The 23,742-nt window shown below is 42.4% G+C and overlaps 1 protein-coding gene across 1 annotated transcript in view; it reads left to right on the forward strand.

Annotated features, from left to right (window-relative positions):
- The window catches only part of minar1 (membrane integral NOTCH2 associated receptor 1), a 34,681-nt gene that overhangs the window by 2,350 nt on the left and 8,589 nt on the right, over positions 1-23,742 (forward strand). Inside the window, exon 4 of the mRNA XM_068712953.1 lies at positions 257-1,744. Within this exon, the coding sequence (XP_068569054.1) occupies positions 257-1,744 (1,488 nt within the window). The remainder of the gene's footprint in view (positions 1-256; positions 1,745-23,742) is intronic.

Consider the following 23,742-nt stretch of genomic DNA (forward strand, 5'->3'; position numbering starts at 1 on the left):
ATTAATTCCTGCTATCATTTAGTATGAATAAAAAATTTGCATAAACACACTAACACTAACCTCCCACCCCGGTTATTGTGAAGACCACAGGACCATAATGGATGTCTTATTGTTTGAACACAAATGAACTGAGTGTAAAAATGTTTCCATTCAGTTTAGTACTCATTTGCATTTTGTCTCTAACATATAACCTCAGGAGGTTTCTACTGTATGAGCTGTGTTTGTGTGTTTTAACTTGTCTGGGTTACTTTTGTAGATCGACAAACATGGCAGTAAGGCTGCTGAGGGCTACCACAGGAGAGAGCTGCACAAGCCTGCAACCTTCTTCAACCACAGCTTTGAACTTCCCTACAGTAACCCCTACTTTGAGTCGACACTCAACTCCCCTCTTCAGAACAGAAGGAGGGTGAAGCACGAGAGCCTGGATGATTTACAGGCATCCACATACTTTGGTCCGACCACAGTCTCTAAGTGCGTCAGCAGCAGGAGGCACAGTAACAAAGTAGGGAAGCAGCCGCCATGGCCAATGAAGAGCCTCAGTCTCAACACGGACAATGGGCCTCCAGAGTTTGACGGGTCATTTCTGAACAGCAAACCACTCAAACAAAACCACCATCACAATGTCACCATGATAGACATTGACAATGAGCAGCATTTTCAGAGCCCAAGTGAAAAGTTAGTAGCTTCTCCATCTGGCTTTGCAAAGAACACTAATGGAATTAAAAACAAGGATGTAGGACGAATGGCAAGTAGGCCTGGGGATTTGGAGAAAAGAGAAGCAGCCAGAAGTTTTAGGGACAAAAATATAAACAGTTCATCCTTTCAGGGAGGGGACTGCTCCTTTAGTGTTGGGACTCAAACAGAGCTGGCTGAGCAGAAGAAGGTGAAAGAAAACCCTGCTAAGTACAGTGACAGAGAAAGGCACCCATTCAAACACTGCAAAGAGGACTCTGAGATTGTTAGTGATGACATAAGTGACATTTTTCGTTTTCTGGATGATATGAGTGTTTGTGACTCTCTGGGCATTGTCCAATCGTCATGCTACAACAGTAATGGGTCCCTTTCTCAGGTAACACTTAAGTCTGAAGTCGACATCTCCCCTGAACACAACACGATCAGACTAGCCAAGTCCAAGCTGGACTGCCTCTTCCATTCGCCGGAAAACACAGACGATGAGCTCAAATCGAGTGTGTGCAAGTTGATTATGAGGATTGGTGAGATTGAGAAGAAGCTGGAGTCTCTGTCGGGGGTTCGTTGTGAGATCTCCCAGGTGCTTTCCAAACTAAACAAGCTGGATGAAAAGATCCAGGAACCTGAGGCCAACGTTAGACACAGGGAGACGGCGTCTGCATCAGGGTCCAATGCCACACCCGACAAGCCACACCCCCACTCTCACCTCCATACCGACCCCACCCTCTTACTTAGTGTTTTCAAGTGCCACACCACTGGTCACAACGTCAAAATAGACAATGGCTCTTCAGGGGAGTGGTACTGCTCAGACGGGAGTAACAACGATAGCCTGAGGGTAAAAGCTCTGAAGAAAAGCATGTTCACCAGGAGGTCATCCTGCTCACTCAATGAGGAGAACAGTGCCAGTGAGGAGAACAGTGCCACCGAGTCAAAGGTCACCAGCATCACCAAATCTCCACGGGACTGGAGGACAGTCTCTTACTCCTGTCACCCTGGAGACGAAGGCAAGGACAAGGGCAGAGAAAGCAAAGACAGACACCGGAAGGCCAAAGAGGTAGAGACATTGATTTAAAATTCACTTTTTTTTTTTTTCAATTATGATTTTTATTGTTTTCTTCACAGACATAAAAAAGGCAGTCCAATGAGTTTTATAGATGAATATTCATGAAGTATATAAAGACCAAAGACATGCAAACAGCACCTATAAATAATCAAAGAAAATGCGATTGCGCAGCAGAAAATGAATAGTGATAACAGGCAGGATGCCAGTGGACACAGCTGTGCATTTCCTTGACCATCTGACACCACGTTCATGAGTTAGATGGTATTTCCTGTATTGTTGTATTTTGTATCAATTACTGTGTCCACTATGTGGCACAAGAGAACACACATTGATTATACGTCATGCTGGGCATGAAAATAGCATTACATCTTTACTTGTTTTAAACAGATTATATTAGCACTGTCAATTTGGTTCAACATAATATTTCAATGAACATTTTTCAATAGCTCTCAAGAATATATAAATGTGCTTGTTTGCTCAATATAGTGAAAGTGAGTATTTATAGCATGCGTAGTTTTTCATGCCATTGTTATTCAATACTGCTACTGGTGATCAATTTACCTTTCAGTGAAGAAGGAACTTCAACAAGATGATTGCCTTTCCCTAATTGTCAAAAATGCATGCAAATCTAAAATATATCAGGCCATTTAAATTGTTTGTGTACAGTAGCATGCACATCCCCTTATTTTAAAAATTGCACAAAGATTGTAAAACCTTCATAAACATAGGCATTAAATATTGTATACAAATAATACATACACGGCTTTACCTGATCAATTTGTCAGAAGTCATGCTGCACTGGAACATGTGATCTCTGGCCTACTGCCGAGGGCACTGGTGTTGCAAAGTTTATATTTCTCACTCTCTTTATTGCACATTGTACATTACATTACAGTCATTTAGCAGACGCTTTTATCCAAAGCGACTTACAATGGGTGCATTCAACATTGGTAATCAAAAGAACTACTAGTCACCAGAAGTCATAAGTACATTTCCTTTTCCAAACAAGCATCTAAGAGCATGAAGCAGAGCATAACTCAGAGCCAAAGTACAGTGCAGAAACAAAGAAAAACAGTTAGTGCAAAAAAGTAATACAAATACAATAAGTGCAACAAGCTAGTATGAATACAATAAGTGCTAAGTGGAAGGCTCAGGGTAGCACTTCCTGAAGAGGTGGGTTTTCAGCCTGCGCCGAAAGATGGGCAGCGACTCCGCTGTCCTGACGTCAGTGGGAAGTTCATTCCACCACTGTGGGGCCAGGACAGAAAACAGCCGTGACCGGGTCGATCGGCCGCCAGGACCTCTGAGCGACGGGGCGACCAATCGCCCCGAGGCAGCAGAGCGAAGTGGTCGGGCGGGGGTGTAAGGCTTGACCATGGCCTGGAGATAGGAAGGAGCTGTTCCTTTCACTGCCCTGTAGGCTAGCACCAGAGTCTTAAACTGGATGAGCTCTTACAGGTAGCCAGTGTAGAGAACGGAGAAAGGAAGTTGTGTGGGAGAACTTGGGGCGATTGAACACCAGGCGAGCTGCAGCTTTCTGGACAAGCTCCAGAGGTCTGATGGCCGACTTCGGGGCTCCGGCGAGTAGAGAGTTGCAGTAGTCCAGGCGGGAGATGACAAGAGCCTGGATGAGAACCTGCGCCGTCTCGTCAGTCAGGAAGGGACAAATCCCCCTGATGTTGTAGAGCAGGAATCTGTAAATGACAGACATTCGGCAGGACACGGCATTCTTACGAAAATATGATTACAGTATGTAAAAAGTAGAGTAAAGTCAATACCACCAATCACAGACCGGTTGAGTGCAATGCCATGAATAGTCATAATTAAATATAATCTTCTGATTGTTTCACAGCAGTTACATTCTAAAGCACACATATACACACACCTTCACACAAACCTGCAGGAAGGGGCCTAATTTTGAATGAGTACAGCCCAATGTTTGCTTCATCCTGCTATGAGGGCTGTGAGCCTTGGTACGCCGAGAGGTGTGACAAAGCGGTGGTTTGACCGTACAACCCCACGTGGGGTCCAAGTGCTCTTTACTGATGCCCAGAAGAGTCCCGAACACAGCTAAATAAGAAGACGTGAAAATACATGCAGAGGGCAGAGTCTCTGCAGATAGACACCACCACTCTCTTGTAGTGGTTCATCAGTGATGATTTAGAGGGGTTATTTTTGAATCACTCTATACATTGTTTTTTTAGAAAATTGTTGCACATTATATCTTTAACTCATCAACTTCATAGTTTTGATCCTTGACCTTCAGTATTTGGATTAATGAGCTTGTGAAAATAAACATTCACATTTTATTGCAATGTGTCAGATACATATTGAATCAACATTGCATATATTCTGCCGCATATAAATATATAAGTATCGAATCAGACTCAGTATCAGCAGAAACCCAATGTAGAAGGACTCCATATGACATACCTAATGTCAGTTCCATACTATATTTCTAGACTCTGTGCTCTGAAAATAGTGTAACTAATTTCTTAACATAGTTCCAGTTATGTGTCACTGACATTATTATCTCCGCCAGGAGGATTATGCAATCGGTCACATGTTTACATCCTTGTGTGCGGTAGTGAATGTGCACCTCTGTCTGTGTCCACAGCTAATCTCTTATTCTGCTGCAGCAAAGTGCATCATATTATGGGTGGCCAGTTTTGGCTGCACGCTCAAGAACCTTGTGGTTGTAGTGACTCACACTTTCTCAAAACACCTTTCATTATCTGTTTTATATTGCCTACTGACTCCTCACTCACCACTCTTATTAACCACCCCTTGGCCAGTAGTGATAACACAGCTGAGTGCATCTCCAATGCCCCATCTGCTGCTCTGTGGCCCCAGTGGGGAGAAAACAGTTTGCAGTTAGCGGTGTTTGGCTAACAGCTAATAGAACTGCCATATGTCATGATATTGTATTTCTCAATTATTGTCAGAGGAAATATCACTGTTTCCCTGTTTTCATAATTACTAATCAGAATATTTCAGAATAGGCCTATAGCTAATGAACTAAAATATTTAATATTGTCAACTAAATTCTTTTACTTTCTTAAAGTCATCTTTAGTGGTATTATTTGCACAAAAACACAAAATTGAAATGACAAGGAAATAAAAGATTGTATTTTTATTAGGGCTGGGCAAGTTAATGTGTTATTATCGCGTTAACGCATTCAAAAAAACAATGGTAATTTTGAGAGGCCAAAAATGCTCGAAACATAAGCATACTTGGCACACAGACTTCAAGCCAAAAATGGTTTTATATAATTTGTTCAGAGTGGCAAATCGGCTCAATAGCGCCCCCTACAAAATTTCAACGAAGCAGCCCTCGTAGTACGTTTCACATAGATTTACAAAATTTGGTAGGCACATGTGTCACATGTAGACTTAAATAAAAGTCTTTTGAGGCCATGCCCTAAACCCAACCGGAAGTCAGCCATTTTTAATTTTATGTGAATTTCTAGTGTCGTTTTTGCATTTTCCAGGCACTCTACTTTAACGAACTCCTCCTAGGAAATTAATCAGATCAACTTAGAATTTGGTCAGAATAATATAAAGATCTTTGTGATTAAAAGCTACTCAAAGCTTGTTGTTTCGTGAAAGGCCGTTGCCGTGGCGACGCATTCTTCGCCATGAAAAACAAAGGTGTTTTTTTAGGGGCTAAAAATACTCAACACATAATCAAACTTCTCACACAATCCTTGATGCATTAAAATCCTGAATATCGGATGTGATTGTAATGCATCAGTGGCAAATCGGCTCGATAGCACCCCCTACAAAATTTCTACGAAGCAGACCTCGCAGTACGTTTCACATAGGTTTACAAAATTTGGAAGGCACATGTATCACATGTGGACCTAAAAAAAAAAGTCTCTTGGAGCCATGCCTAAACCCAACCGGAAGTCAGCCATTTTGAATTTTTCTGTGAATTTCTCGTGTTTTATTTGTCATTTCCAGGTGATGTAGTTTAACGAACTCCTCTTAGGGAATTAATCAGATCAACTTAGAATTTGGTCAGAACAATCTAAAGACCTTTGTGATTAAAAGTTACAAAAAACTTGAGGTTTCATCAAAACAACATGGACTTGGTGTAGCGGCCATTTTATATGGTTCGCCATCATCCATCAAGCTGTTGTAACTCAACTGTACTTTGTCAAAACAGTCTCACATTTGACATGCTTGATTACTGTCATGATTTTAGGACTTCTGCATGCCAATATTAACTCATAGCGCCACCTTCTGGCAAACATGGCCGTAAGCAGGATTCTGAAATTACAGCTGTCCAAAGAATTAACTTATTAAATATTCTTGGGCACACCACCAGCAAATAAGACTTCTCTGATCTAAATATGTGCAAAGTGAGATGTTTGGAGAACGTTCGGCCATTTGTCCTTGACTGTTACCGCTTTGAGTCACTCAGTAATGATTGTCAGAGCTACCTGCACAAACAAACAGTCGGTTTTCAGACCTTCATTTACTTTCACAGTCTGTTATGTTACACTAAAGCACATTCACAAACAATGATCTTTTTGTCAATCTTTACAGGCTTAGATTTAGGATTGTATTCAGAGATACACAAAACAATCGAGTCTTAAAATCTGACAAAATGACCTGGCTACGCCGCTGGTACCACAGGAAATAGCATCTAACTTGTGCATGCAGTGTATGATGGTCACAGAACTGAATGCCCACATCAACCAGAGTCCTGGCAGTACCCTCGACATGCGTGAAGATGCGAGGGCCCGATCAATGCTGCTTGCAGCTTTAATTTTTGTTAGTTTTACTGATGGTTGGTCGCACATGATGTGTTCAAGTTTGTTACAGCTTCATGCTAAGATAAACAGTGTAGTTTTGGTGAGAGTTTAAAGAAGACATGAAACCCCGCGGACAGGTTTTGGGATTTAGCAATATTACATAAGTCTAGTTCCGACAGTTATTATTACCAACCACGCCAGGAGTGTGTTGTTGTGTCGTCTCGGACAGTCTCAGTGCTGCTGTCTTTTAGTAAGACACAATGTCCGATGTCTAAGGATTATTCAGTGAAAAACACAAAAGCATAACAATTAGTGCCAGAGTGAAGTTACACTAAATCTAACATTATTTATAGTAATGAGGAGGACAAAGCTCAGGTCAGACTGAAGAAGAAAGTATCATGCTGAAGAAGAAAAAAAAAAATTTGCTTTCTACTTTTCCAAATTAAAAATACTATTTTTAACTGGTGAGAAAAGCAAAGTAAAGACCGGCCAACAGGTTAACTTATGCATGCCCTTAGCTTCAGGCACTTCACTCACCTGTTCATCAAGCTTTTCCAGGAAGTCTTCCATCTTCTGACCAAAATCTCCCTTCCTCGTCCTGCAAAGTCTCAGCAGACGAGGCACATATTTTTCAAGGGATGCACTTAAAGTCCCCAGGAGGTCTTTGCTGGTGATCCGATGAAATTCTTCAGATATCTTAACAACAGAATAACAAAACAATTTAATACAATGTGTACATAAACTTCCTGGGTAGCAGTCTTGTTCAAAGTATGCATCATTTTAAAGGGATAGTTTGGATTTTTTGACGTGTGTTTGTATGAAGTTCTTCTCCATGGTCAGTGTACTGCTGTGGATGTATTTTAGACACCTACAATTTTTTTATCAGTTAAAGTGTACGCTATATTTTGAATATTTTCAGCTCCTTATCCTGGAGCAGGATAAAGAAATTCAGTCCTTCAGAAAGGACTGAATTTCCCCTTCAGTCCTTTCTGAAGGGGAAATTAAGCCTTTATCTGTGTTCTACTCAAAGCCATCAGACTCCCTTGACAAAATACAGTAATTTATCTCACTGAGCACAGGAGTTGCCTTGATCCGTTAGTTTACGTTATTGTGTGACTTTATGGTTAGTTTGGATTAACCAAATTCACAACAGTCCCCCAATTCTACTAATAACTAATAACCACTAATAATGATTTCTTTAGGTGTCTAAAATAAGTTTTGCTGCTGCCCATTACATTGCATTTCTGTCTATACACTTAACTAGTATATATTTGCACACAGAAATTGTATGCAAATATATATAATTTAATTCCAGCAAAAAAGTTTCATGAAGTTTGGCATTTGTAAACATGAATCTTAAATATTGACAATTAAATAAAAATTCGACCATGACATTCATTGTTTTCCATTTGACAGCAGTTTTTTTTTTTTTTTACAAATTTCGGGATTGATGGTGAACTGGGGTGCACTGTGTTGGAGGGGCCTGTAGTTAAGATAAGATAAGATAATCCTTTTAGTCAGGCAGTAGGGAAATTTACAGGAATACAGCAGCAAAGTGGACAGTGCAAACAAGGAACAGAGTAAAAAAAAAAACCAGAGCAGCAAGTATTATAAATAAGTAATAAACAGTAAAGAATATCAACTAAGTAAAAAAGTAAAAAATCCACAATTACTAAATATAACTGGCTATTGAGTGATAGGACAGGGTATAGTAGAGTTTGCCAATATCTGTCATATGGAGCTAAATCCAGGTCAAAAGTTTTGATCATTTGAAAAAATTATTTGAACCTGAAAGTTCAAGTTATGGTCTTGAACATTGAAAAATACAGCAATGTATTTAAAATTAAAATAAGTGAATGAAGCGTTTTTTTGGGTTGAATATAATTTTGATTCAGTTCTGGAATTTTTTTGAATACATTTATTTTTTTCATTTTTCACTTTCATATATATTTTGATATTTGTATTTTTCAGTTTCAGATTTTATATTTTCAGATTCTAATTTATTTTTTTTCGGTTTCAAATCTTTTTTTCACTTTCTGATCATTTTTTTCAGTTCAGACTTTTGACCCTGATCTAGCGTGGGGGCGTGGCTTCAACTGAGAGGGGCATGTCATCATGAGTGACAGCATCACAAAGAAGGCTGAGGACCTTTCTCAACAACGTTGCCTTCAGGTAACGGGGGCGCCACGAGAATTATGATTGAACACTTTCTATACACGATAGTCACATGAATGCAGTGGGGGATAAACTGTGAGCGCCAGCTATTCTGAAGGAAACTTCAGAGGGAACCAGCTACTGGTTCGATTGGTCTTTCGCCCCTACACCCAGGTCGGACGACCGATTTGCACGTCAGGACCGCTATGAGCTTCCACCAGAGTTTCCTCTGGCTTTGCCCTGCCCAGGCATAGTTCACCATCTTTCGGGTCCTATCGCACAAACTCACGCTCCACCTCCCCAACGGTGCGGGCGAGACGGGCCGGTGGTGCGACCCGACCCCACGGGGCCGGGATCCCACCTCACCCGGCACGCTGGCCCTCATTTTCATTGCGCCACGGGGTTTATAAGTTGCTTCACCCTGTGACTCGCACGTGCGCTAGACTCCTTGGTCCACGTCTCAAGACGGGTCGGGTGGGTTGCCGACATTGCCGCAGACCCCTGACGCCTTTTACTTGAGACCATCCCCGCCGTGGCGACGCGATTGGGGCGGACTGTCCTCAGTGCGACAGTCTCATATGAGATGTGGTTTATAGATCTCCAGCAATATGTTTGTGAATGTGTGACGAATCTGGCGACAGAGGCAGACAACAGCTGCTGCGCATGGAAGGGAAACCAGTAGGTTTAAAAACCAGTAGGGACGTAACACCGGGACCTGTCCCTCCCCGCAGGGAGAGCGGGCACAGCGAGCACCTAGTCCACGGTCCCGGAAAGTGGCGAGGTCTGGGCGAGGAGCGCTGAAAATCACCTTCGCCCCAAACCTTTCCAATCCGACCTAGTGCCGGGGTCGCGACGCACCGCCACGGAGGATATGCGCCTGGCGAGGGTATAGCGATCCTGATGTGCAAATCAGTTGTCCAACCTGGGTATAGGGGCGAAAGACTAATCAAACCAGTAGCTGGTTCCCTCCGAAGTTTCCTCACAGTTTTTCCCCCACTGCATTCACGTGAATATGGTGTATAGAAAGTGTTCAATCATAATTCTCGTGGTGCCCACGTTACCTGAAGGCAACGTTGTTGAGGAAGGTCCTCAGCCTTCTTTGTGATGCTGTCACTCATGATGACACGCCCCTCTCAGTTGAAGCCACGCCCCCATGCTAGATCAGGGTCAAAAGTCTGAACTGAAAAAACGATCTGAAAGTGAAAAAAAGATTTGAAACCGAAAAAAAATTAATTTGAATCTGAAAATATAAAATCTGAAACTGAAAAATACAAGACCTCAAATATCAAAATATCTATGAAAGTGAAAAATGAAAAAAATAAATGTATTCAAAAAAAATTCCAGAACTGAATCAAAATTATATTCAACCCAAAAAAACTTTTCATTCACTTATTTTTATTTTTAATACATTGCTGCATTTTTCAGTGTTCAAGACCATAACTTGAACTTTCAGGTTCAAATAATTTTTTCAAATGATCAAAACTTTTGACCTGGATTTAGCTCCATATGTCCAACACTAACAGCAGATCCTGTATTTATTCAGTTAGAGTCAATGTAGTATAATCGCTCCGTCCCAATTACACACAATACAATAAGCATTATAAGACAATAAATGAGGACAGCCTTAACTCCTCAATGGAAAAAAGTCTTTCCTGGACTTCTGATACCATAGGCTGCCCCTCTACTATCTCTCTCCATCTAAAGGAAAAGGTCAGCTCCGACTTGTGCCGGATCAATGTGATGTTCTTCTTTTTCTTCTTAATTTTGTCGCCCAGAGCAACTCTTTTCTACTTAAGAGTAGAATTGTGATGTTGTGGATAATCTGGGACATGATTGACCTCCCCACGTTTTTTCTATTGACATCTACCTCAATGCAGCCCGCCTGACGCAGATTTAACCTGTAGTTTCCAAGATACTTGATACTTGTTTTCCATCCATCATAGCCCCTAATGCTACCTGGCTCCTTCAGACGCGGATATTTGAGAACCAAAGAAGTGGCAACTGATTCAAGTTAATCTTTCTCAGGGTAGCTTTTGATTTCAAAAATTGCTTGTGCAAGTTTATTCAAAATTTTCATTTTAATGTCTCTTGTCACATCAAAGCCTTTCTCATTGCCCTTACGCAATTTCAGTTCAACATCATATGAGAACTTAGGAATAGGGAATAGAGAGGGCCACTCTGCAACATGTCATAAATTGCTCCTAATAGAATCTGAATGGCTGGAACTGAAATCTTCAGGGTGAATACTTGCTGTATTTAAGAGAGGAGACTGAACCAATGGAACTGTTGCTGGATTGGTGGAGATGAATCTATGAAGGCAAATCAAAATATTCCTATACCTGCTTTGCGTGAGTCTTGTCATGCTGAAATACATAATACCAAAAACCAGGTTGTCTTTTAAGTATTTATTCTCTGCACAGAGAAGGTTCAATCATCACAACAGAATGCGTACAGTCTCAGTGAGGAACAACCTCGAAAAAAGTGAACAAGCTTTCTTTATACAGAATGAGCAAAGGTGGGGGCCGATGGCGTTACAGACATTTCGGTCTCAGACTTTTGGTTTCAGACTGATAGGAACAACATTCAAAAACAAACGGCCAGCAACTAAAACAAGCGGCCCAAAGGCCTTGGCATGGAACATTCTCCTACAACACAGTTAGTTATCTATGTGAACAGGCAAGGGAGAATCCTTCCTCTGCACAACAGAGACACGGTGAAGTTCAACAAAGTTCAGAGCAAAATTACTTATGCATGAATACAATATACTGAGTAGAAATATATACTACGTAAAAAATTACCATTACATTACATAGTGCATTTCCAAACTCTCAATCCTCAAACTGTAGTGAAAAATCACCTTCAATTTTGAGTTTCTCTTTAAATTCATCAATTAGTTGGGGCACAGATTCTGGTACTTCAGGAAGCTGAACCCCCCGGGATTCTTTGGAGGAGACAACTACCCAAAGTAACAATGTCTGAACCTAATGGTTATATGATATTTTATATCATATTAAATAATTTTCAGAGGCAAAATAAAAGGTAAAAACATTGTGTTGATAGAGAAAACCTGTCTAGGGATTATACAAAGGACAATTCCTTTATAGGTGCTTTAGAAACAGGGGGTCTTCAAAATCTTAATTTGAGTATATATTTTGCCAGCCAAATCAAATTGTTTAGGATATTAAACCATTGTTTCTTTATCATGCATGTAATACTTAACTTTACAGGGCTTGTACAAAGGTAATAAAGTAGTCCATGAATATGAGATTCAGTTAACTACAATCCCTCCTCTCTATAGTGGAGGTTGGTTTATGGCTTTTTGCCGGTTACATCTACAGTCTATGGGCATATATGAGTTACACTCGTTGTCTTTTTGATTCCTCACAGTTCATTATATTTGTACACACTCTGGTGTTTCAGAGACTAATGCAAAGCACAGCCCATACAGTATAAACGCCTCCGTTCTTGCTTGGAGCTTGCACGCGATCTGCGGAGGCTTCGGCAAACAGCGGCAAGCGTGAGTATAAACAAAGCTTTTCCTGTTCATATGCGCCAGCCCCACAGTCACAAACCCCCGCAATATTGACATTAAATAGTGCTTCACAGGCCGGCTCTTTTTCCTTTACTCTGAACAAAGTGACTGTAACTGGGGTTACCGTGGCTAAGTGAAGAACAGGGCCGCCTTTCAATCAGAGGGTCGGCGGTTCGATCCCCGGCTCTTACTCTACTAGTCTCATGTCAACGTGTCCTTGAGCAAGACACTTAACCCCAAAATTGCTCCCGTAGCTGTGTCCCGTAGATGTGTTGATAGATACTGAATTGTAAGTCGCTTTGGATAAAAGCGTCTGCTAAATGACGGTAATGTAATGTAACTTGCTTTGGTTACCAACGTGGGGTTTGTTAGCACAATGACACCAGCACACTCGGATACAGTTTCTCAATATCTTTTATTTTTCCACAGTTCAGTCTGTCCACGGCAGTGCCTCAGAGTGCACCCGCCGCATATGCTCTGTGGTTTGTCCGTAGTATTTTCTGCAGTTCTCCCAGCCTGTATCTCCGGCTCTCCTACCGTCCCTCGCTCCTCCGTCACTGTTTGTGTTTTTATAGCAGAGAGACACAATTAACGATTGATTACAGCTGAGGCTAATTAAGCCTCTTCCCGGCACCGTTCCCTGAAACCCTCCCCCACTCTGTCCCCTCTGCAGCTGAGCCCAACCACGCCCAGCCACCACAGTGATGTACAACACAACAGTGTCGGCGCCAACTGCAGAGGGCTCCCCCATTTAAACAGATTAACGTTACCTCCGCTACCACCCAAATGGAATATTGCCCCATATTTAATGTCCCCAAGTTATACACAAAACATACATAATGTTACATACATTACCACCGTAAAGAGGCTGTGTAAAAAATTATAACAACGTTATAACATTATACTGGCTTGTACGTGAACGTAACCATCATAGAATACACAGTATTCGACACCAAGACTGGCCTGTGTTAAACAAATACACTTCAAGTGTCCACTATTGCGCCGGTGCATTGCAGCAACGGGCCGAAGCAGTAACGTTAAATTTTGCATGTAGCCGTAAACATCACCATTGTTACGGGGCTTACATAGCATTCTACAGTGTAACACAACAACATCAGCTCTTTGTCCACATGTTGTTGGGACTTCACCATGTGGGGTGAAACAAAGAGAGAGGCGTACATGTTAAAATATCCAAGCCCCATCAGGTGTTTAAATCTCACCTGAGTGTGAAATATGTTTAAACCACAACACTGGTGCCTCATTGGACGAGGGCCACTGGAACCCCAGGGAGTCACTGTGACTTAGATTTTTCTTGATAATACTGAAATGTCTATAACACAATCTGAACTAATAAACTTTGTCCAAAGATAATCCTCATGACTATGGTCACTATGACAATTATTGTAGTTTCCTGCCATATGAACTGGATGTTTTAATTACTCTGCCTGCAAATTATTATATAATCCACATCTCTCAAACCAACAGAGGGGGGAGGGACGTTCCCCCCTGTTCTTTGCGTGTCCCACCCAGGAAAGTGGTTTGTGCTGGAATGTTGAGTTTAATCCTAGCCATTCAGTTATTATGTATCTACATCTACATAGGTCTATATGTAGATTTCTATCTATGTTATGTAATTGTTTGATTCATTTAATCTTTGATTGATCAGGTTTTATTCAGTGATTTATATCAAACTATTTGGTGTCATTTTGCAGTTCAAATATGGAAGAATTAAAACGACTCTGTAAGTAACTAGTATTAATTCTGTTAAGTAAGGTTAAATTAAGTAATCAAGATAGTTGTTAAGATGGGAGTGGTTTGCTGTTCCCGACATAAAATTGCACCCCCTTTCTCAAGAACCCTTTCTTCAACTTGGCACTTCAACTCTGGACGTTGATGCTGAAGGGTGTTCTCCACTACCCTACCTCCCCCTTTTCCATCAGGCTTAAGATAGAAATATCTTAAACCAAAAGGGCCGACTGGGCAGACTGTGGGTAAGTGGAGAGCAGGGCCGTCTTTCAATCAGAGGATCAGCGTTTTGATCTCTGGCTCCGCTAGTCGCATGTTGATGTGTCCTTGAGCAAGACACTAAACCCCAAAATTGCTCCCGTAGCTGTGCCTATGGCATGATAGAATCTAAATTGTTAGTCGCTTTGGATAAAAGCGACTGAAAAGTAACTGAATTGTTAATCACTTTGGATAAAAGCGACTTACAATTGACTGTAATGTAATCTAAATTTAATTTAAATTATAACTAATATAAAGGTGCTTCTCAATCGTCCTTGGTGCTTCTCAAACTCTCAGCTGATGAACGGTGCGGTGCATACATTTTTTTTAACTCAATTTAAGGTATAAATGTCAAACAACGGATTTATTTGACAGACATCAATTAATGACATGAGTCACTGATTCTACCTGGTCACATATAATCTTCATTTAGTTGTAGTTCATCGTTATTCATTGCACTGTTTTTTGTTTGTTTTATCGTTTAAACTACGTTTAATAGAAAGTAAAAAAAGTCAAAAAAATATTTAATTTATAAAGAACTTGATTATTTGATTTGTATGTATATGAAATAATAGGTCCATGTACACTATGAGAAGAACTCCGTAGCAACCCTGAGATTAAGATGTAATCGATTATCACATTTTTAATTATTTATTTTTTTTAATTCCAAATTGGGTTTTTAATAATAGTTGCGTATCTTGATATTAATTCATTATTATTTATTAAATCTGCTATCAGCAACAATGCTACATTTTGAAGATTACCAACCCTGACTTTAACAGGAATGACAATGCAAGTGTAAACCTTTTAAATGCAGCAACCAATTGCTCAAAAGTTAAACAGCAATTCAAATTCCAGTATATACTGTATATAGTATATACACATAGAATTGAAGAGAATTGATTGGCCCCATTCTCAGCTATACCTGACCAGCTGTTTGAGTCAGTATCTACTCGATACAATTTCCGATCTAATGTTGGTATTGGTGCATTCCTAGAGGAGAGTGGTGGAGATGAAAATGTTGATGATGAATCTGGTTTAGGGGGAGCAGGGCAAAACTGGTCATGTGGTATAAAATGTCATGCATCGTGATAGAGTACTGTGATATATGTATACCACAGTCCTAGTTCCAGCATATCCTGATTTACAGACATAAAATTGATATTGCTTTTTTTAGCTGTATTTTCAGCTTCATTGTTTTGCTCCATACACAGCCCTTCTGACTTGGGACAGACTTTTAAAGCTCTATGTTGAAATGTCAAAACGTCTCAACAGGTGTTTATCACACAAATCATTCCCTGTGACCTTTCTGTACGAATCTAAATGGAGCATATGCTAATTGAATGGGTCTTGATGTCCTGAGCTGTCTGTATGCAGCCTGTTTCTACATCTGGACATCTCTCAAGCAGCTGTATATCATGTCAAGTAATAAAACTGACATGGGATACAGAAAACTGATACAAAAATAATCCCTGTCAATCATGACTTATGACCCACTAGTACTGTAGTGGTGTCTGTATCTGCAGAGACTCTGCCACCTTCCTGTATTTATTGTCTTCTGTTGCTGTGTTTGGGACTTTTCTGGGCATCAGGAAATAGCATTTGGACCCCACGAGGGGGTTTTACACCCAGCCAATAAGCAGGGTAAAAAGCCCGTTCTCATTCGCGGTTCGAACACTGTGGCTCCGTTATACCCGTCGGCGTACCCACATTCACAGACGTCACAGGCCTGACTTTGTCGTGGAAAAGAAGTTCAGACCGGGCCACTTGATGAAGTCTAAACTACTGTTCCTCAACTTTATTCTTATTCTATACTTAATATGTATTGGTGTCCTGATAATCTTTGAAAAATGCACTGGAATCATTCGATACAATAGTTTTTTTCTTCAAGCAAAGAACATAACCCGAGTCATTCTCCAGAAAACAACTGTTTTTTTCTGTTCTTACATAGTCTTATATAGTGTGACGAACACCGCTTTTGCCCTTTTAAGCTCTTCCTCTGTTTTCCTTTGAAATCACAGGTGTGTCTCTTTTCCTGTCATGTGTTTGTATGGTTTCTAATGTGTGTATTACATGTACCAATATGCCATGGTCAGCTTTATCTTTCTAGTGGGAGTTAAAAGCCTTTTCCTGATGCCGCATAACGCAACCCCTTTTTTTATCACAGCTCGGCTGTACTTATCACAGCCCTAGTGGCCTCCGCTTGCCTTTCCCATGATAGCCCTACCACACACCTGCTATGCCCCTTTAGTAGTAAAGCCAGTCTTACCACCCACCTGCTACGCCTCTTTTTCCACAAGAGACTTTGATCCTTACTAAGGCAAACCAATTTAGACCACACTATATTAAGACTAGTTCTCAATATGCGGATGTCATATTTGTGGGTTTAAAAAAATAGATATAATTGATGGTGCTATTATGATAAATCAAACTCCAACAACTTACTCAGGCAGGCCACAGCAGTTGGGCTGTATTTATTAAAAATGCTTTAGCCTTGAAAAAAATCCCAAAATAACCTTTATTATTTTGTTCTCACTAGCGCCAGTCCCTCTTTTCATTTATTCTCGAGCTCACTCAACCACTGTCTCTCTCTCTCTCTCTCTCTCTCTCTCTCTCTTTCGCACTCACTCGTTGAGTCGAAGAGGAGGGGTGAATTTTGAATGCTGTGTTTACAAACCACAACTGGCATATATATAATCCCTCCAACATGTTCTAGGTCTTCCCCGGTTGTCTCCTACCAGTTGGGTGTGCCCGGAAAACCTCCTGTGGGAGGCGCCCAGGAGGCATCCTGATTAGATGCCCGAACCACCTCAGCTGACTCCTTTTGACGAGAAGGAGTAGCTGCTCAACTCCAAGTTCCCTCCTGATGTTCGAGCTCCTTATCCTATCTCTAAGGCTGAGCCCGGCCACCTACGGAGGAAACTCATTTCGGCCAATTGTAGCCGCGACCTTGTCCTTTCGGTCACGACCCAGAGTTCACGACCATAAGTGGGGTCAGAAATTGCCTTCCCGCTCAGCTTTCTCTTCACCAAGACGGTCTGGTGCAGCTCCTGCTTTTACTGCGGCAGCCACACCGATCCGCCTGTCGATCTCCCACTCCATCTTACCCTCACTCGTGAACAAGACCCCGAGATACTTGAACTCCTTCGCTTGCGGTAGGCACTCCGTCCCCACCTGGAGGGAGCAATCCTCCGGTTTCCGGCAGAACCCCATGGCCTCAGATTTGGAGGTGCTAACTCTCATCCCGCCGCTTCTCACTCGGCTGCAAACCGCCCCAGTGAGTGCTGGAGGTCACGATCCGAGGAGGCCAACAGGACCACATCATCTGCAAACAGAAGAGAGGCAATCCCGAGACCCTCGAACCTGACGTTCTTCACCTCCCCGGCTGCGCCTAGATATTCTGTCCGTGAACGTCACGAATAGGACCGGTGACAAAGGGCAGTCCTGGCGGAGGCCAACACCCACCAGGAATGTGTCTGACTTATTGCAGAGAATGCGGACACAGCTCCTGCTGCAGTCGTACAGAGACCGGATGGCCCGTTGTAAGGGGTCCGGCACCCCATACTCCCGCAGGACCCCCCACAAGAACCCACGAGGGACCCGGTCAAAAGCCTTCTCCAAGTCCACAAAGCACAAACTCCTAGAACCCCTCCAGTAGTCTTGCGAGAGTAAAGAGCTGGTCCACTGTTCCACGGCCGGGACGGAATCCGCACTGCTCCTCTTGAATTCGAGGTTCGACCAATGGTCGGAGCTCCTTTCCAGTCCCCCTTTTTGAAAATGGGCCACTGCCTCCTCTCCAGAGGACATGTTTTTCGGGTTTAGGAGTTCCTCAAAGTGCTTTTTCCATCGCCCGACGATGTCCCCTATCCGGGTCAGCAGTCGTCGTGTCTCTCCCCCCCCCCCCCCCTCTTTCCCCCCACACACTGAGAACAGCCTGGGGTAGGCCCTGCTTTCCCTTCCTGAGCCGTCGGATTGGTTTGCCAGAACCTCCTTGAGGCCAACCGAAAGTCCTTCTCCATGGCCTCCCCGAACTCCTCCCATGCCTGAGTTTTAGCATCCTTTTTCTGGCCTGCCGGTACCTCTTAGCTGCTTCAGGAGACCCCTGAGCCAACCAGGCCCAAAAAGCCTCCTTCTTCAGCTTGACGGCTTCCCTCACCTCCGATGTCCACCACCGGGTTCTCGGGTTGCCGCCACGACAGGCACCGATGACCTTCCGACCACAACTCCTAGCAGCCGCCCACAATAGAGGCTTTGAACATGGTCCACTCGGATTCCATGTCCCCAACCTCCCTCTGGATGTGTGACAAGTTCTTCCGGAGGTGGGAGTTAAAGACCTCCCAGACAGGGTCCTCCGCCAAACGTTCCCAGTTCACCCTCACTACACGTTTGGGCTTACCAGGTCTTTCCAGCCAGTTCCCCCGCCATCTGATCCAACTCACCACCAGGTGGTGATCAGTTGACAGCTCTGCTCCTCTCTTCACCCGAGTGTCCAAGACATACGGCCGCAGATCAGATGATACGATTACAAAGTCGATCATAGATCTCCGGCCTAAGGTGTTCTGGTACCAAGTACACTTATCTCCTTAGCTCCACCTCCTGCACCAGCTCCGGCTCTTTCCCTGCTAGCGAGGTGACGTTCCACGTCCCTAGAGCTAGTCAATGTTGCCGGCGATCGGCTCGCCCAGGCCTGGCCCGCCGCCCGGTCTTCATTGCACCCGACCCCTATGCTTGTCCCTGCGGGTGGTGGGTCAAAGGTTGTCTTCAGGACAATTGTCACAAAGTGGATGAAAGTAGCTAAATACAATACTTTAAATATATTAATCATTGTCCATAAGTAGTCTTCTTTTTATAGTTAGACATAGTTTGACATTTTGGGAACTATGCACATCTGCTTTGTTGCAGGAATTGAGATGAGAACAACCAACACTGCTCCCAGTAGACCACACTTACCAAAAACTGACAATTCCTCATGCATTTCTTAATTAATGTACAGTATGAATCCAATGTATCCACTGGGCAATATAAATCTGTGCATTCCACTGTGCAATATTAACAACCATTCAGTCTGATTATATCATCATTTTACTTGTATTATATGTATTAAACAGAACTAAAAACTTAAAAACAACAAAGTGAGTGCTCTTCTGAGCAAGAGACACTCCCTCCCCATCTCATACCAGCATGATGTACTATGCTAGCCAGTCCATAGTTGATTGCAGGGGAAAGAAGATATTCCTCCTCTGTGGTGCAGATGTAGTGGCTCCTGAGAACACCCCTCTGGCTGTAGTAGAATGGCACAGTCCAATTGTCCAGGCTAATCTACTGAGGTATGTGTGATGCAGCAGCACAGTCTTTTGCCAGAAGGATGGTTGGCTACAAGACACTGACAGGAAAGTTGTTAACACTTTTATCAATCTTAACCTAATTTTCCTTGATTGGGTGCACTCAACCTAGAAATATAAAGTTGGCCAAAACAAGTGTCTTTATTTCTCATATCATGATTACTTTAAAGAACTGGGAAACATCACCTTCACTATGCCTGGTTGATCGTATGGCCGCCACATACCTGGAGCAGATCTTTCTCAAGCCTCTCACCCAGATTAGGCAGTGCTGGAATAGGAGTGTGGATGGGGTTCACAAACCTCTGGGAGTTGGCTCTTATGTCTTGTGGCAACTTAGTTAAGAGGCATGATACATGTCAGCAACACCGTCCAGCCCTAGCCTCCCAACTAGTGTAAAATGCTCAGGGGTGCTCGGACTTTGACAAATGGCAAATTACTTGAATGCTCTGATGTCACAACTCTTAATGTTGCATCCATCCTTCTGAATGGAGATACAGTATGCTTCAAGGCCAGCTGTTGAGGTTGACCATACATTTCATTGAGTGGTCTCATGGTACGCTGAATGGGAACTTAATGCACTCTGAAGCATCAAGTGGGAGTATATTGTCCAAAGCGAGCTTCAAACTTGTGAACTCACATGGGTCCTTGTGTGCAAAGTCTGGGAGTGTTTGCTTAGGTCTGCATTTGGCAGACACCTGTTGGTGTCTGCCAAATGCAGACAAGGTGGCTGGTTCTGAGGCCACTCAGCTGGATGCAGGTGATCAAGCAGTCATCCCAATGCCTATACTGATTATCAAGACCATAATAGCTCCTCACGTGACTGAGGCTGATAAAATAATTACATAATTACATCATAATTACATAAATGATGTAAAAATTGTTTCTGCTGACAGACAGGCAGACTCTCCAGCTCGCTGACCATAATTGTATCCATAATAAAAGTTATTAAGAAAAATAACAGATCATGAAAAGACAATTCTTTCTAATGAATTAAGAAAGTTGTTTGTGGTCCTTTTGTTGTTCAGACCTACAATGAACAAATATTTAAACCAGATGGTGAATCAGAAAAATAAACAAATGTAAAACTTTTGTTTAATCTGTGATCTGTCTTCACTCTGGTGTGAAACTCCACTGATATTTAGAAAAATCTGATCAGTCCAATCAGCTGCAGCGTCTGAACAAATAACTGTTGAACAATGAGGGGGCGTGTCAACTGTTAAAAACACTTCCTAGAAGGTTGTTCTTGTGCATCGTTGTTCACGGCTTCTCAGAGATACCTCCTCGCTCCTCAGAGCAGAAATACAAGCTATGGGACGGCACAGAAAGAAAGCGGTGCAGAACAACTTCCGGTTCAAGCAAGATCGAGGAAGGAGGAAATGACAAATAAGAGTTGGGATGTACCCTCAGACAAATTATATGCGTTGTAAATGGGGTGACGGTGACTAAGTGGAGAGCAGGGCCGTCCTTCAATCAGAGGATCGGCGGTTCGATCCCCGGCTCCGGCTCCACTAATCACATGTCAATGTGTCCTTGAGCAAGACACTTTGCTCCCGTAGCTGTGCCTACGGTATGCTAGAATCTGAATTGTAAGTCGCTTTGGATAAAAGCGTCTGCTAAATGAATGTAATGTAATGTCAATCATATCACGTGATGCTAAACCAATCAAATATCTGTATTCCGAAAGGTAAGTATTATATATAATAATAACATATATATAATATCTAAGTATTCTGTATTCTAAATATTTTTTCCCATTAGCTTATGAGATGAGATGAGATGATTAAAAGCAGTGGCGTTTATCTGTTTTTTTTACCGTATTGTCTTGCTGCTTTCATGTTTGGTAATTCTCAAAGAGAGACGCTGGAGATATGAAGCCTGTTTTTGAACAGGTACTCTTTAAATAACAAACAGGATGAAGAACTTTTTCTGTAACATGATGGCAAGTAACACTTTTTTACTACATTAAATCTGATTATTTTTATCAGCAGTTTGGTTTATAACACTATCCTGCAGCTTGTTAGCACCAAGGAGTTTAACTCAATTATTTTTTGCTCTGTCTACAGTATGACAGAACACTGATGACTGACACTTTAGATTAGCTGTATAGAAATAAGATCTCTATCTGTGTGGACAGATATTGGAACAGTAATAATATAACAAGAAAATTTCGCAAGAAATTTTGACAGTGTGGCTTCTACTGCCCGAAGACGTCGCAATATATACATAAACGCTGATGTTACTCGCAGTATCGTTGAGGTTCGATTGAGATTATGCTTCTCTCTTTTCTGCATTTTAGATTCATACTCTTGAAAAAGTTAAACCAAGTTAAAGCTGACGCTTTTATTTTGAAAACTTACCGGATGCTCTATCCCTTATCGGTGTCTGACTTCCTGCCTGGGTCGATCTGCTCTGTGTTAATTGACGAAATAAACCCGAGCCTTGGGCTCTCGCGCACCCTTCATTGAGGCAGAGTAGTGTTTGCCTCCCCTTAATGTCAGATCAGCAACACTAAATATGTTCGACACAGACGTGAAATACAGTACCTATTATATGGAAAGAAAGGACATATAATAAAAGTGTCTACAAATATTACAGTGTGTGCAGGAATGAGACAGCAAAAGGCACGCGCTCAACCCAGTTAGTGAGGGATTCACAGTCTGAGGTGAGGAACAGCTGGTCACTGCCTCACCTCACTGTCTCCTCTCTGTTTGAACAGGACATGCACTAATTCAGAGATTTTGATTATAAAAATGTTTGGAATAATACAGAAATTACATTTATAGCGCAGATCAGTAGAGAAATATTAATATTTATTTTATTTTAGCATTATTTGTTTTTTACATTTCATCATCACACCCTGACCGCACGTCCCTGCATAGAGCTCTGGGTGAACACAGATGGCTACAGTTTGTACTTCCTGATTCAACAACAACAGGACGTCAGTGATGACAGGAGGAACATCGCGCCAACCGCGTCGCCCCAAACGCGTAGCTCCAAACGCCCAAACGCGTCGCTCCAAACGCCCCAAACGCGTCGCTCCAAACGCCCCAAACGCGTCGCCCCAAACGCGTCGCTCCAAACGCGTCTCCCCAAACGCGTCGCTCCAAACGCTTCAAACGCGTCGCTCCAAACGCGTCGCTCCAAACGCCCCAAGCGCGTCGCCCCAAGCGCCCCAAACGCGTCGCTCAAAACGCCCCAAACGCGTCGCTCAAAACGCGCCGCGCAAAATTCGCATCACTGCAGTCTCATCGCATCTGTGCAAAGACTTTGTATGTAATCTCATCACGCGAATAATTCGCCCTGCGTTCGGTGTGAACACAGCTGGCAGCCTTGTGGGGAGGGGAGGGGGGGAGCTGCGCTCATGTGATTGCTTGAAAATGAGACTGACATCTGATTGGCTACAGATAGGTCCATGTTAAAAAAAACGTATTTGTGAATCCGGCCAGGCAGGGGAGTCTCAAAAAACCCACCAACAAATGTGAAGAGATCCACAAACAAATACACACAAATCCACAAACAAATAGAAAACATCCACACACAAATACATACAAATGCAGAAATATATTTGTTCTGCGTGCATTTGTGAGTCACATTTATTTGTAAATCCTTCTGTGTAGAGACAGACAGACAGACAGAGAGAGAGAGAGCGCGTGCGTGCGTGTCACTGGTTGCCATGGTGACGACGCAGGGCCTGGAGAGTCTGTGAGTCTGTTTGTTTATAAACATCAGTAATTAGCTGAATTAAGAACACCTGTGAGCTTGGCAGACTTTTCATGAGAAAACACTGGAAAACACCTGTCAAACAAATGCACTTTATACCAAAACCATGAGTCCAATCAATAAAATAAGTGCACCGTGAGAGAGATAAGACTCTGCCGAACGCCCTGGTATGTTTTTTATGTTCATAGTGTTATAAATGTGAGCGCCAGCGCAAGTTACAAAACTGGTACCGTCTGCTTTCTTTGACAAATTTCTTTTCTGATTTAACATGGGGTCTAATGGGGCAGTCGGTTGGAATTCATGTCGCTCCACGGCTGTTTGAGCCAAATGTGTAAGTCCGTTGGATTCCATAGACACTTTGTTGCGACCAGCACAAGATTTCCAAGCTTTTTGGCCAAAAATGGTGTATAAAGAGTAAAAATTGTGGGAATGGGAGCAATTTGTTTGGAAAAATCACAGAACATTTTCCTGCTCTGC

This window comes from Cebidichthys violaceus, unplaced genomic scaffold (genome assembly GCF_023349555.1).
Source record: "Cebidichthys violaceus isolate CVI_PGR_0920_01 unplaced genomic scaffold, fCebVio1.0.p SCAF_186, whole genome shotgun sequence".
Lineage (NCBI taxonomy): Eukaryota > Metazoa > Chordata > Actinopteri > Perciformes > Stichaeidae > Cebidichthys > Cebidichthys violaceus.